Source organism: Lycium ferocissimum, chromosome 10, assembly GCF_029784015.1.
Source record: "Lycium ferocissimum isolate CSIRO_LF1 chromosome 10, AGI_CSIRO_Lferr_CH_V1, whole genome shotgun sequence".
NCBI lineage: Eukaryota > Viridiplantae > Streptophyta > Magnoliopsida > Solanales > Solanaceae > Lycium > Lycium ferocissimum.
This window is the reverse complement of record NC_081351.1, coordinates 12,585,208-12,601,468: the sequence shown is the minus strand read 5'-3', so window position 1 is coordinate 12,601,468 and position 16,261 is coordinate 12,585,208. Positions and strand designations below refer to the sequence as shown.

Here is a 16,261-nt window from a genome sequence, read left to right as displayed (position 1 = left end):
TTGATGGTAGCACGCATGGGGGAGGCTGGCTGAGCCTGAGATACCTGTTGCCCCCTTATATATACTTTAAAGAAATAAACCCAAGTTTATCCACTTGACATCCTTTTGCCCGAGAACATGATGGGCCTTTCTCATTGATCCGAACTCCAAATGAGGCACCGTCTGTTCCTAATTCTTCCTCTTGACTTCCTTCACTCCTCCATGAAGTTTCATCTCATCCCCATACTCGTGGAACGAGATATAGCCTTCGGAAGCTTCAGCACTGACACTGCTTCTTGGCTAAGTCAAGCCCATAGGTAAACGATCTTCAAATGATACCAAACTTGGTAAGCACATTCCTTAACATCCTAGGAAGGGTCCTCTCACCCTAAATCCCAAGATTCCATCCATAGCTCGGAAACACACGGGATTGACACTCAAGCTCGCACGTGGCCGCTCGTCCGCCGACAGCCCGTGGGCTCATCCCAGATCCTTGCTAAACTTCCTTGGCACTCGTAGGATATGCAATGCAACATATCTAGATGTTTGTTGGCTCCCGCCCGTCGGAGCCCATTGTCAACGCACGTCGCCCGCACGGTTGACGCTGCCTGTGCGGCTGACACTCATCTGCGCACTTCACCCGCGCGGCTGACACTCGCTTGGCCCGCTCGGGGCGCGCAGGGGTTACGGGCACCAAGACACAATGAAGGAAGCCCGTAACAACACGCATGAATAAGTTGGTCCGTAGTGTTTATCCATAAGTACAAAGTAATAGGTGCATTATTGTTTTTGAGTTTGGGTTCATGGCAATGGTAGTCAACTCGGAGCAATTGAAACAAGCACCAAAATAGAGTCCCTTCTTTATGGTATTCAAAGCCATAGTATTTTAAATATGACTAGCTCTACACTTCTGGTTTTATTTTTTTTTAAAAAAAAAAAAGAAAGAAAAAAAGATAGAGAACTATGATAATTGTTGCAATCTTACGGCACATGGGAAATTGTTGAGAAAGGGTATGACGAACCAGAAAAATAACTTTGAGCAAAGCTACAAAGAGCAATTTGCAAAAATATTGCCAGATGAATGCAGTGACCCAGTACTGGTGATATCTTTACTTCGAAGCCAATGAAAAATTCACATATTATTTCAAAAGGCCCGTCAAATGACAAGTCATTGCAGAAGAACAAACAAGTCCCAAACGGGTGTATTTACCGATTCTTTGCTGGGGAATGGGAGCTTGGTTCTCTCGAGTTTTACAATTCATATCTCGTGCACATTGTAACGAGCAGCAAATGCTTAGGACAAAATCTCACCCCGGAAAACAAAAGACAAGGGTGGAGAGTGAAAGGGGGCATCGTCCCCTACTTATAAAAAATTTAAAGTTGTTTGAATGAAACAGTAAATGTGAAGACTGCAAAACTACTATCTTTTTGGTAATGGAAGCAAGCAGTCATATACCCGTTCCATCCGTGATGTAATCCTGAGTTTATGGGCAGTTTGAATATCTGGCTTCGCCAAATCAATGATATCCTGCCTCAAACTACACACACGCACGTGTCATATATGAGCACATATTCAGAAAGTATACTATTCAAAATCTGCGAGAGGTCTCATACTAAGAGGACAAACCTTATCCATTCACCAGTCGCCCTTGCATGTCCTTCCACAGCACAGTACAAGCGATCCAGATAATATAATGCCAACCCCAACATGCATTGAGCATCTTTTTCCTGAAGAGTTTGGGGAAAAGAAGAAAGAAGGGAATAGGAAAACCAAAAAGAACTCAACTCCAAGCTATGGCAGCATTACATGCAAGCACCAAGTATCTGTCTAACAAACTTGTTGGAGAGCAAAAGATATTTATGGCATTACTGTTAGGGACAATGGGAATGAGTAAATGCTTCTAATTTACCAGATGAAATTGGATTGTATGATAGTGGAAGAAATATGAGATTCTCAAAGGTGCAAATACTATTGTACAAAAATTTAATAAAGGTGCTGATAAAGTTCAAAGGGCCTTACTTGTCCTTGATCTTGGCAGCTTTCTAATTGCATAATCTTTCTCTCTACTTCCACAATTAGCAGTCGTCGTTGAATTCGGGCAACCCTTCCCCTGCCTTCTGCTTTCTTATCCTGATTGCATTCAAAATTTAATGGCGTTATATGATTTCGCATAGCATGGCAAGACTCTTGAGAGACCTATATTAACCATCAAATATCTCAACCAGTAAATGTTATTTCCTTTATTGGTAGTTTCAACTGATAATCACCTCCTCATGTCAATAGCATTAGGATAAAAGAGAAACGAAGAAAATATCCGCTAAAGCTATTCCGAGCCACAGTTGAGTCCACTTTTTAGGTTTGAAATGGAATGGAAAGTGCCCAATCCAGTAAAATCTAACAATTGCGTACAATTATGAAGAATTCATCATTGTGTAATATCATAGAAACTATTCCTGTGAATTGCACAACAAGCCTCCCTCATCAGAAAACTCTTTCACTCCAATCTCTTTCTCAAGGAAAGTCCTTCCAATCTTCTTCTTTGATGACATCAGAAGTAGTTTCCCTTATCTCCTCCCATACTCCAATACTCAGTCTATTCTCTGAATTTATGACCAGCCTTTCCTTCAACATTCTTACAACAAACAGGATAACAGAATAAGTAGTAGCAGCCGAACCAACAGGCAAAGCTCATCAAAAGCAGAGGCTTCAAGAACTGTGTGAACTTAGAGTGGGTAGAAGAGAAGGTCCTTACACAAAGTAGCACGCTTGAGCAATGGAATAGAACCCTGCTCCCGCTCTCCCCAGAGTTCCTTCTCTTTGTCTCTCATGCGACAAATTTCTGATCCCTTTTACAATTATTTTCAATGGAATAATATGTACGCTGCAAAAATTCAGCTTTTTTAATCCTTCAGGCTTCTAACAATTCATTTTCCTTCTTATATGTTTCTCTAGTGATAATGGCTTCAAAGTTGTGATGCTGCACCGATCTGCCTTATTCCTGATCAATTTTCTGAATATGACCTCAAGAAAAAGGAGACGCGCGGGGGATTCAATGGATTATTAAATATTCATCATGCTGTTGTGAGATCAATTCTTGGATGGAAGTCATGTATAAATAGCTATGCCCTACATACACACAAAACAAAAACAAGCCACTCTACCTGTTTAAACCAAGCGCGCACCAACATGATCACAAAGAGGGAGAGGAAGAAAGCGGGCAAAGCAGCTAAAATAGCAAAATTGATTTCATTGGCCCTAAGAATTTTATCCAGCTCCAGCATAGCCCTGTTTTAAAAATATGAAAATCAGAGAAAAAAAAACAAGAAATGCCTTTAACTCTCAGAAGTTCTAACTTCAGGACAAGAGTATCAGTTGCTCTCACTCACTCTTCAATGTCAAGCTTCAGCTTCTGAACCTGTAACGCAGAAAAAAATTGTTACATGCCAAAACTAGAATTGACTGCAAGTCTGCAACAGAATGGAGTATATTACCTGGATAAGAAGGGCACGAGAAAGCTCCCCAGAAAAAAGATTTTGAATTGGATGCATCAGCTCCTTCTCGTACCTAAAGTGAAAAGTAAGCTTACTTAACAGAGACATAAAAGCACACACCTAGTTGTACAGTGGACCCAACTGCCAGCAATGTCAGCAAAAAATTATTCTGCTTCAAACATGGTCTGTTAAGCATATATTCCAACTATGCAAAAGACATGCATAATTGCTTGGTTAAACATACAATGAATAACAGGAAAGCAAACAAAATTATTTGAAACGGTAAGCGAAAGTTGAAAGTTAAAAATTCTGTCATTACATCAGAGACTCTAGTCAGTTAACTAGAGATGACAAATAGCTGGTCCATCCAGCCATCATACCCAAAAGGTTCAAATCATTCAAAAAAATCATCCTGCAGTTTGTCAAAATTGAAAACCTCATATATCTCCACAATATAACCTGTAATTGGTGAGCAGGCAAGCAGCACAGACAAATTCTTGGAACATAAGAAGCACTACCATTATAACGAAGTTGCATAGATAATGCTTCTGGAAGAGGATGAGAACCATTGAATAAACTATATAATATCAAAATTATGCATGCCGCTTTTTTTAAGGTAAGTGTGCCTCCTTTAAAGTGCATAAAGTACTTTATCAACGAAAGAAAGAGCACATAAGTATTTCTTTTTTTTTTTAATAACAAAAAAATTACTTATGTGCATTTTTTTTCTCCTTATGCAACAACAAGTAGTACATTATCTTTGACAGATTTTCAGTTTCATAGAAAAAAATGAGGCAGATAAGAGTTCAGCATTCGTAGTAGGTGCTTTCTGTGTGAGAAAGAAGCAGAGGATGTAAATTGCCTCCTTCTGCAGTGTCAAGTGACCAAACAGATCGGGGATATGTTTCGTAACCCATTTAGGGTGGTGTGAGTAATCCCAAAATCAGTTAAGTAGCTTGGAAGGATGCTGGAGAAAGACATCAAGAGCCAGTGGTCTACCATCCCGTTGTGCATTTGTTGGGTAATTTGGTGGGGGAGAAACTACAGGTGCTTTGAAGGAAAGGCAGAACAAACACACAAGCTAAAATACGAGTGCTTGTACTTTTTGGCCTTTTGGTGCAAATAGTTAAAAGTATATGACATGCAAAGTTTTTAGGGCTCCACAGTTCCCCAGCATTTATAATAGGGATTGAGTCTTCGCTTGTACATACTTGCACCAACTTGATGTAGTTTTACATCACATCAAAAACACACATTTTAACTAATTAAGGGTTAAATGTGCTCAGTCATATCACAAGGATCCGTATCAGAATTTAACAATCACTGAAGGATCAAAAGTGCTATTCTCCCATTTACTTAATTATATCTTCTCAACAGCAAATATTCTGTTACTCATTCTGATCTGTATCTCTTTCCAAACCTGTAGTACTTCATCCCAAAAACGTAGAAAACAAAATACATCTGAATACAAGCCATTCAAGACCTGAATAGCAAGTGTCTCATAGCATCCAAAAGGATCAAAATAAAGCATGCATGTATTTTCTTAAAAATCTAGAAAATAACAAGGGTGAAAGTTGAATTTATTAGGTTACAACCATATCGTGCAGCGGAAGGCAAATAACATCCTGTACAATGAGTATTATCATACAATCCTAAATATTAAATAAGCAACAAGCAGAACCAGAAGGAAGCCACACCTCATCATTACTATTTCAAGCATTTCCTGGTCCGTTGGATTCACTGGAGGCTTCTCACCCTTCGTCTGCTCAGTGAAAGCTTCCAGCATTCTGCAAAACATGAACATAGTAACTGGTTTATCCCATAGCACTAAATGCCTACACTTTTTGCACTTAAGAAAAGAAGATAAGATGGTAAATAGCATGCATGATACACTTCATTAAAATAGTGAAAGACAACAAGCACCCCTAGAGCATCAAATTGACCACGAAGCAGGCGGGTGTTTTTTGACAAGGACCACACAGAATATTCTACAATTTTTTTTGAAAGGAAACGCAAATAGAATACACATCGCTTTTTGCCACAACAAACTGGACACACATTTATCACAGAGGAATGGCAAAGATTACTAAGTAAAAGAAATTTGATTAGTGAACACTCTGGACAATTTCTCAGACATCCATAAAGCTATATGTGTATATAACTCTCTCTCACTCCCTCTCGCTCCCTCCCTCCCTCTCTCACTGCCTCCTCTCCCTCTCCTTCTCGCTCTTCCTCTCTCCATAATGCTAGTGCATATATATGATTAAGACTACACATGCACTCATGCTTTAGTAACTACTACTCTATAGAGTATATACACATATAGCTTCTTAAGAAAATGTTTGAAAGAGCTTGTTCAACCTAAAACTTCTTCTCCCCGTTTGCTAAGAGTTGTGAGCAGAAAAAACAGTCCAAACCCAAGGTGTAAATGGCTTATAAAAGAAGCCTACTAACTTATCAGTACTTTTTTAAGAATTAAAGATTGAATTACAAGTATAATAAAAGAGACTCATTATGAAAGCATACAACTGTATCTTGTGACCAATCTGCGTTTGCACATTGTGCACAATAAGTCAATAAGCTATAGTTCAATGAATTAACCTGTGCAGAGAGTCAGCAGTTAACTGCACTTCTTCAGGTTCCATTGCGCCCTTCTGCCTTTTCCTAAATGTGTAGAAAAGATCGTCTCTAATCTGGAGGAGCTGGTGAAAACAAGACATACAACATTAATATTTACCCATAATGATCAGGGAAGTTTAGCGCCAAAACCTTAACTAAACCTGATGAACCAACTCATGTCAGCAAAAACGGACAAAACATAGAAACAGATTAACAGCTTCGTCATTTCAAAAGTCCAGCAAGAATGGAAGGATCATAAAATAAGGCAAAATATATTATCTTTTATATAAATAAAAAAAAAAAAATACATTCTCAAAAGATAAATGAGAACTAAAATGCAAGATGGAAATATATCAGTCGAACACCAGCGAAAGAAGTATTTCATAGCAAGTCTGATGAGACAAACAAAAATAGAAAAGGCAAGGAGCGGAAATTCTCCAAGTGAAATAGTCATGTACAATGTTAAGAATCTACGAGATGACATTTTTTTTTTAATCATAACTTGACCTGGCAATTGGCACCAGCAAGAAAGGAATCAATATAGTCCAAAAGTTTACAGACTAATGCGAAATTAATAATCAAATCAAGCATTTATGCTCTCATTAGAGTGGACAATTTGGAAGGAGAGAAATTCAAGATGCTTTGAAGATACAGAGAATTACGCGCAAAAGATCAAATTGAATTGTCTTTTGCACTTTTGTTTTTGGTGTGGACACTAAACAGATATACTTGGGATGATACTGATTCAATTATTGATGTTCTGGATTCAATATAGAGGTAGATCAGTTTTGTTTCTTGAGTCCATTTGTAAATATGGTTTCAGACTTCAGTACAGCCCATGCACTGTTCTGTCCACTTATGTATATATATATATACACACACACACACACCAGTTTCAAAAAAAATTATCCTAAGTATTTGTGCAAATAAAAATGTTTTCATATTTTGGTTGTCATCAGTAGAAATGAGTGATCACCTCATTTAAAAGCTTAAACTATTAGAGAAGGACACTCTTTTTATTTATTTCAGGTTTCAAAGCGTCCCCCAAGTCAGGGCCTGATTCTTTTTCTTGGATCAAGCACGTGGAGTATTTTTATTGATGGGTGACAATAAGACTTAAACCCAGGACCTCTAGCTATTCTACTACCAGGTAGAAATGACTATCTCATCTAAAAGCTTAAGCTGTTAAAAGGAAACACTTCTATTATTCACTTAAGGCCTTCAATATCATACATTTCCAACTCTCGTCTTATTCATGGATGGTTTAAAAATACAAGGAAAAGTCCACTTAGATACAAAGATAAAAAATGAGCAACCAACCATGGGAGATTCATATAACTCTTCCAATCAGACTAGCTTGATAGATTCTCAGTCTAGCATCATGGCAATACTTTTAAGGTTTTACACAAGAAACTTAAATCCTGACCCCACGTATGAGATATAACATGACCCCATGGTGATGTTGAATCAGTCAACTATTATTCTATTAAAATGCTAATGCTTTATCTTTTCTTTTGATAAAGTAATAAATGCAAATGTTTTATCATTCCGATATCTTGAAAATCATTTCCTACTTCAACTGTAACTCCTTAAAATTCCTTAGCATATTCCACAATCTTAAAGATGAAATAATAATCCTCATAATTAATTTGCAGTAAAACAATTGGAAACCATTTAAGGAGGATTGCACACGTGGAGCATGAGAATATAGGAAAATCTCCTGAGGACATTTGAGTGTCGATAGAATAAACCATAATAAGCAAAGTCAAGTAGGAACTCAGGAAATAGTATTCAACTTCAACCATTACAGATAGGATCTGAAGGCAAATATAATAACTAGGGGCAGCTTACCGGTTGCTCTACATGGTCATTCCAGAAGCTAACTGTTGAGTCCTTTGCTTCACGGACCCAATTGTCGATGTCAGAGCTTCCTACTAAACTGCTATGGCGAAGTAACCATAATGAACAGATAGAGATGCCAATAATCCCACAGGTATAAGGTATCCAGTATCGAGTAACTCTTCTGGGTTTCCGGTGAATTGTAACCTTAAAAAATTAATGGCAAACAAACTGTCCTCAAAAGAAGAGTCAAAGTACAAAAATATTTAGATAATGTAACTTTGTGTTGTATTCCTACAACATGCACACTCATGTACACTTCAGCTATCGAGATCTCAGTTGACAACTAATGTCATATTGTCATGGCATGACAGTTATGTTATACAGCATCCCCATTCAGGTTAGCAATTCACTGGTGAGTTGATAATTTGATAACGATGAAACTAAATCCATATGCTAAAGATAAAAAGATGACCACAGCTTGAAGATAGAAAAGGTAAAGCTATCACATTACAAATCAGTAGGGAACTCTTACAATGGCAGCTAAATATGTGTTCAATCTGTCCATATTTTGGTAGATCAAATTGATAGCATCTCTAATCTCACAATCAGTCCATTGAGACCCTTCCTGATTAACTTCTGGAAGTTTCTCAAATATCAATGGAAAAGAATAGCTTTCATCAACAGAAGAGCTTTGCTGCAGAATAAATCAATGGACAACATCAAAAACCAAAATTGACAAACATGTAGCTAGAAAAACAGTCGTTTTCAGACATTTTCGGTGACTTCTATAAAATTTCCCTCACCTGGCGCACTGCATGGAAATGGCCAATTGATGCCTCCAATTTCAGAAATAAACCATTCATATCAACCAATAATGATGATAATGACTTCTCAGGATCCTTAACTAATTCCTCACCAGCTTTGTCAACCTTCATGTAGATCTATACATATGCCAGGAAATACATGAATTGAGCGTTTATTACCATAAAACAATCAGAATATACCTAAATCATCAACCTATGCAACATTAAATTACTCCTTAGAGGGATCATTTCTTCCAAGAACGTCCAAACTGCAAAGTAAGATCTTAACTTGATAAGCCAAACAAAGAAGGGAATACGCGAACAATGTAGAAAGTTGTGTCGTTGCCAAAACTAAAATTCTTTGCTTTCTAGTAATCTGTATATTCAACCAATCAACTTGCCCAGTTATAAGATTTAGCTTCATACAATTGTGCTCTTCACTAATTGCTTGATCTCATTAAATTAGTAGGGACGCTTCTCAAGAATGAAAAATATGGTCCATGAAAGCAGTGTTATAAAAAGCGAAAAGCGAAGATAAGCGCCACATGTTTGTTGGAGCTTTAAGTGCAACACAACAACAACAACCATTTAAATTTCTGATGCACAAGTAAAGATACACCTTTAAGTTTTCCTGATTTAAAAAATAAAAAGATAACCTTTAAGTTTCTAATTCAGATTAGTGATTACTTTTCTTATATTAAATTTCTGGTTTCCGATTCTAAATCGCCAACATATTTGCCATAATGTTTCCTTGAGAACAAATACAGCGCTTTTTTTTTTTGTTGTGAAGATTAATACACTGCTTTGTTTTACTAACTATATATTATTTATTATTGCCGTCCTAAAGGCAGAGCCCGTGGGCACAGAGATGTGTGTCCTAGCACTTTGGTGCTGCACTAAAGTGCCATCGAAGCTAAGTGAAGTGCCCAACCTATGGTGCACATACTATTAGGGTTTTTAACTTGCAAGAGAAAACTCCTTCCAATCATAGCCACCTTAAAAGCTTATGAAAAGTGATTAAGAACAAATCATTTTTTTTCCCGAAAGCGAGACATCTTTTACGGGAAAGTTCTGAATGTAGAGATATTAACTGATATAAGGTTATGAGAAATTGATGAAGTCATCTCATAGGAAAATTGCCACTATAGAAGAAAACAAAATGTAAAGCAAAGTAATTTGGTACGAACCATGGGATATGAACTGATAAGGAACTGCAGTGCCAAAAGTCGAGTAAGCCAAATAGAAGAATCACAATTGAAGGATCCTGTTGGATGAATTGCAGTATCCAACTGAAGCCTAAACTTGAAATGCTTCAATTCTTATCCTCTTGGTTAGAAGCCCAGCAACTCTTAAGGTATCTAAACAACTCTTCCAATTTTCGTTTTCATTCATACAAAATAATATAGATGTACAGGAACCAGTACGGAATGAGAAAACAGCAGTGGAAACATTATTATAGCATCAAAGAAAAGACTGATGAAATAAAACTGCCAAATAATGTTACATGATTAATTGTCACATGTACTAAGGCAATAGCAACTAACCTGTGCCAAAAATGTAGCCAAATGATATCTTAAGCCACTTAAGAAAGTTATCCTCTCGGATATATATGAAGATGCCAAACAATATGTATGCTGCACTCCAGAACCTTCACCAACACAATCGCTTATCAGTTGAACTGAGCCATTGAAAAATGCATTTGGTCCTCTCTGACATATCATGAAGTATGCTTTTTGAGTATTTGATCCCTGAAATAGTACATACATAACAAATTTAACTTGAACTCTGGCTGAAAACAGATTGTAAATATAGTTTCGAAATAACTAAAATAGCTAACCTGTGCTTTAGTTTGCCAATATTCTAAGTTCTTCTGGATGTAATGCAAATTTAGAAAGGTGCACTGCATAATGTCCTCCAAGACACCAACAATTCTAGATGCCTCACAAACAACCCTGCATCTAAGTTAGCTTAGAAATTTTTCTTATGAACAAAATGTCCTCTAAGACTATCCATCACAACTAAAGGTATCGTCCCTTTGTCTCAATTTAACTGGCACTTTCCGTTTTTCTAGATTCAAACTATGTACACTTTGACCGACATTTTATAATATATTTTTCATCATATTGACATGAGAAAAAATACAACTTATAGTACTTTTCGTGTAGTTTTTGAATATTTAAATTTTAGTTTTACTCCCTCCGTCTACTTTTACTTGTCCGCTATACTAAAAATAGCCATCCACTTTTACTTTTCCAGTTTGGTAAATCAAGTGATAATCAACCATTTTTACCTATTTTACCCTTTTATAAGTACTACTCCCTACATTCCAATTTAAGTGTCTTACTTTCTTTTTGGTCTGTCCCAAAAAGAGTACCTCTTTCTATATTTAGTAAGTTGACAATACCAATATCCTATATGGCAAGTTTATAACCACAAGATTCAAAGGACATTTTAGTACATCATACACATCTTTAATTTAGGACCTCAAGATTCAAAATTCTCTCTTTATTTCTTACTTTGTGCCTAGTCAAACTAACACTTCAATTGGGATGGAGGGGGTAAATTTTGGTTTTAATATATTAAGTTTGATCTAATCCAATTTAGCTTCAAAAATTAGTCAATTTGATTCCCAACAAGTGAGAGGTGCCACGTAAATTGGGACGGAGGGAGTACTTTTTACGAAAATTCGAGTATGGGGAATGGATAATGCATATATAAGGTGTGTTCGGTATGGAGGAAAACAAAACATTTTTCATTTTTCAATTTTCTCATGTTCGGTTGGTCAATAAAACATTTTCTTTAGGAAAACAAGTTCCTTAAAAATGAGAAAACTGGCTTCCATAATGAAAGTAGGGAAAACAAGTCCCACATGTGGAATTCCACATTGATTGTCTCCTTCCCACCCTCTCGAACTCACCTCATCCCACCACCCAGGGACGAATTTATAGGCGAAATTTGGGGCACGTAAACCCATGGTCTCTCCGTAAAATTAGGTATTTTATGTATACATTTTCTGAAATTGGTATAGTATTATCTACTGGCACTCATGCTACAAGATGGTTAAATGGTTCACTTGGTTGAATGTTGAGTTATTTAACCAGAGGATTAGGGATAAATTCCCACTTAATATACCCGTGGTGCACTTGCGGGAAACTCCTTGCCGAGGGCCTGTGCACCCCCGGGATTAGTCGGGGCTCAAAGAGACTCGGACACCCGGTGCTTAATCAAAAAAAAAAAAAAATTCCCACTTAATATACTTTTTCCTTTCTTTTTCTTTTAGCAGTGCACCCATGTTCTAAAATCATAGATTCGGCTCTGCCATCACCTACCCCCACCCTCACTCCCACCCACCACCCCACCTCCACCCCATAGTATTTGTCTATATTATATACAAACATTTATAGGATAATATTTTTTACTTACGTACTGAACACAAGAAAATAAGTAAGAAATTCACTTATTTTCCTAAAAAACATTTTCTCTAGGAAAATAAGTTCTTCAAAAATGAGGAAAATGACTTCTCTAACGAAAGTAGGGAAAACAAGTTCCACAAATGGCATCCCACATTGATATGTCTCCTCCCCACATTCGAACGCAACCTCATCTTCACCCCCCCCCCCCCCCCCCAAATAATATTTATCTATAAGGGTATGCTGGCCACCTCCAAAAATTTACACTTTACTGAAAGAGAAATACTTACAGTAATCCTAAAAAGTCCACTAACTGAACTTCCTCTTCTACATATTGTTCTTTACACCAAAAACTTAATGAAGTAAAGACCTTCCATTGGATCTTCTGCAATGAACTTTCTCTGCCTTTAAAAATTCTGTCGTTTCAGGTAAGAAACCCACTTATTTTTCATGAAACATTTTCCTTCATACCAAACACATCCATAGTCATATAAAATGTTAATTTTAGAGATTTCAGAGTACTTACGTAGTAGATTCAGGTGAGGATGAAGGGAATGGAAGTGGAAGACAAGTCTTTCTACGACGTCGTTTAGTGGTTCCTGAGCTGTTTCCACGGTACAAATTGGAAATCCTATTGAGGAAATTCGAGTCCGGAAAGTAACTGGAAATTCGATTTAGTAAGTTGTCAGTGTAGACGGAGATACTAGGTTTTAGGCCCTCGCCGGCGGCGTTTTCCGGTGGAGTATCCATCGGCGAGTTGATCAACGCCGGTGATCGGAAAATATGAAAGACAACTTGATTCTTTTCAACTACTAGTTTTCTCTTTTATTTACGTTAGGAAATACTGAAATTCAAAACAATTTGATTTTTATTCCTTCTTCCCCAAGTAGATTTTTATTAGTTTGTTTAGTTTTTTCACCTTTATCATTTATTATTACATGGCATATTTTTTTTTTTTTAAGTCTGTCCAAGAAAGAACTCAATCTTAATAAAATGTTTTATAATCACACAGATATTTAATTTTTATTTTGAGCCACAATTTCAAAAATCTTCATTCCTTTTTTAAACTTTGTGGCAAGTCAAGTAGTGCTATATAAATTGAGACAGAGGGATCAGTGCTTTTCGTGTAATTTTTGAATATCTAAATTTTAAATGTAGTATATTAAGTTTGATCTAATCCAATTTAGCTTTAAAGATTAGTCAAGTTGACTCTTGAAATTGAAAACCGTATTGAGAAAATTCGAGTAGGAAGCTGCCAGAAAGTAACTGGAAATTCGATTTAATAAATCTTCAAAGGTAGATGGATATAGCAGGTTTTAGGCCCTTGTCGGTTAATGGGTGAAAATTATTCATGTAATTTTATACGTCAAAAAATAAGTTTTAAAATAAAACATGAATATTTATATCTTATTCTCGCATATTTTCTGATTGAATCTTGCAGGAAAAAGAATATCTTGGAAGAATGAAAAATAAGCAAATGCCAAAGAGATAAGGAAATATTTCATGGGTGCAACCACAAGTCCATGTTCACAACCGTGAAATTTCACATGTGGAAATTACATAAAGACAACATTGGGAGAAGTTGTAAAATCCACGGGTGTAACCGCCACTTTCATACTCACACCCGTCAAGTGTTGAAATCCACGGGTGTGACCACCACTTTCATCTTCACACCCGTCAAGTATTGGCATCAAGAAAGAAGTTGTATAATTCACGGATGTGACCACCACTTTCATACTCACACCCATCAAGTGTTGAAGTCCACGGGTATGACCATCACTTTCATACTCACACCCGTCAAGTGTTGAAATCACGTGTGACACCGCTTTCATACTCACACCCGTCAAATAAGGTCACGGATGTGAGCACTACTTCAAGAAATGCATTCGTAAGGGGAGACACTATATTTCCTATAAATAGAGGCATCACTTTGCTTAGAAAATATAGAATCCAATCATGAGAAAGACATAAGAAATAGTCTTTGCTCTATTTCTCTTCTTTTTATTTTATATTTGTAAGAGTAGTATTTTATTTTTAATTTCTTTCTCACATACTCCTTAATGGAGTAGTTTCTTTTTGTTGGGATAGTTGAAGAAACTTGGTATGATGTTATAATAGTATCTTTACTTTAATTTTTTCATGTCTTGATATTCAAATCTTTGATCTTACTTCTTTTAATCCTAATTCTCACGGAGGGATTAATTCAAGTTAATTTATCGATTCAAGAACCTCAATATTATTTCTTTTAGTCCTAATTCTCACGGAGGGATTAATTTAAATAATTTTGTTGGTTTAAAATTGTTATCTTATTTCTTTTGGTCATAATTCTCACGGAGGGATTGACTCAAATAAGTTTAATGATTTGAGGGGTCTCTATCTTATTTCTTTCGGTTCTAATTCTCGCGAGGATTGTCTCAAATAAGTTTAGTGATTTTAAGGGCTAATCGCAAGAGATCTTTATTCCTCATAACACAAATCAAGTCACATAAGTTTTTCTATTCTTTTGTGAAATTTAATAGAATGGGATTTTATTATAATTGTACCAAGTGGATTCAACGACTCCCAATTCTTTTCTTTTTAAATTTTCTAATAAGTTGTTTATTTTATTTTAAGTATTTTATAATTTCAAAACCTCTCCTTTCATCAATTTGATTCTCTCAAATAGTACCCAAGACAGTACGCATCTGTAGCCTAGGTGGTTCCAATCTCTGTGGGACGATATCTTAAACTATACTAGAATTTGACAGAGTATGAGCGAATTTTCCTATACACTTTGGCCTCGTCATCGGTGTTTTCCAACGAAGAATCCATCGGTGAGTTCACAGAGTTGACCAACGCCGGTGATCAAAAATTATAACGGAATGTTACAAAAAAGAAAGACAATTTGATTCTTTACGAGTAGTTTTCTCTTTTATTTACGTTAGGAAATCTGAAATTCAAAACAAATTGATATATACTTTTCTTTCATTTCTTTTAAATTTTTTGGAATTAAAGATTCCTTTTGTATATTATTTTTTTAAAATATACATTTAGCGGCTATTATATGGGAGGTTGTATAGTGTAAAAGTCTTTTTTTTTAAAGCGTGTCTGAATTGCGGTGTAATTACTGTATGGGGTAAATCTAGCCGATGTACAAAGCAGAAGTTGACACGTGAAAGATAGAGACAGATCGGACATGATTCAGCAATGGACAACTCTGATCTTGACTTACGGACCAGTCCGGGCTAATTGGCCAAACCTGTTGAAGATCCGGAGTCATGATGCGAGCCCGCCAGAGTTCGGAGGTACGTAAGGGAGTGACCGGTTAGGAAAAGTCTCTGTTGTAAGTTGTAACCAAGCCTGAAGAATCCATGTTTCACTCTTGAAGAATCTAAACAACGTATAGGACGTTGAGATGTGCAGATACTGATCACCAAAGTGGGATGTGTGATACAAACGTTGCTTAGGGTTAGATTATAAAAGTGTCCCTTCCCCAACTTATATCCCATCTGATTTCTCATCATTGAACACTATTTATTACACTTTCACTCCATTATTGTCCTCTAGCTCTCAAGCTCTTATTGCCATTGTAACCCGGATTCGTTGCTAGTCAACAATCCCAGAGTTATCTCAATAAACATGACTTACTTTGTCTTATTTGATGTTGTTACTTGCATATCAAATAAGTTAGCATCATTTATATCTATTTCAACTTAGTAAGTTAGCATCATTTATTTCATGGTTTGGTCGACCTTAATATGCTTGTCTTTAAGCCTTGGAATAAAATCAATTGTTACTATGAATTAGGGATTTGGGGGTAAACAATTACTAGTAAGTACATAGTATAATAATTATAAAGATTTATTTGTTTGTTATAACGTAATTACAATTCAATTCTCAGTGTAATATTTGATTGCAGAATTATATTTGTCTGTTATAACATAATTGCAATACAATTCTCAGCGCAAGCTCAATGTTAAATTGCACAAGTATAAAATACTTTTGTCAGATAAAAATCAATAAATTTTAATGTTCTACAAAATATATGTCCAAATATTAAATATTACTCCCTCTGTTTCAATTTATGTGAACTCATTTGACTGGGCACGATATTTAAGAAAGAGTGAAGACTTTTGA

General features: G+C 36.2%; 1 protein-coding gene across 1 annotated transcript; it reads right to left on the bottom strand.

Annotated features, from left to right (window-relative positions):
- Nucleotides 1–1,037: 1,037 nt before the first annotated feature.
- Nucleotides 1,038–14,985, bottom strand: LOC132032493 (protein DGS1, mitochondrial). Its single transcript, XM_059422118.1, has 15 exons — nucleotides 14,979–14,985; nucleotides 12,672–12,896; nucleotides 10,573–10,687; nucleotides 10,280–10,483; nucleotides 8,736–8,873; nucleotides 8,465–8,626; nucleotides 7,942–8,136; nucleotides 6,073–6,173; nucleotides 5,169–5,258; nucleotides 3,472–3,544; nucleotides 3,367–3,395; nucleotides 3,142–3,265; nucleotides 2,000–2,110; nucleotides 1,607–1,707; nucleotides 1,038–1,517 (listed from the first exon to the last, which is right to left on the bottom strand). The coding sequence occupies exons 2-15, from the start codon at nucleotides 12,893–12,895 to the stop codon at nucleotides 1,400–1,402; spliced, it is 1,785 nt and encodes a 594-aa protein (XP_059278101.1). The 5' UTR covers nucleotide 12,896; nucleotides 14,979–14,985; the 3' UTR covers nucleotides 1,038–1,399.
- Between the last annotated feature and the right edge of the window lie 1,276 nt (nucleotides 14,986–16,261).

Excerpts from the sequence above, each read along its gene's own strand:
- LOC132032493 (XM_059422118.1), bottom strand. The coding sequence starts at position 12,895 with ATGGATACTCCACCGGAAAACGCCGCCGGCGAGGGCCTAAAACCTAGT. Across the intron at positions 10,484-10,572 it reads ATTGGCAAACTAAAGCACAG|GGATCAAATACTCAAAAAGC; the intron begins GTTAGCTATTTT and ends GTACTATTTCAG. Across the intron at positions 3,266-3,366 it reads CTGAAGCTTGACATTGAAGA|GGCTATGCTGGAGCTGGATA; the intron begins GTGAGTGAGAGC and ends TTTTTAAAACAG.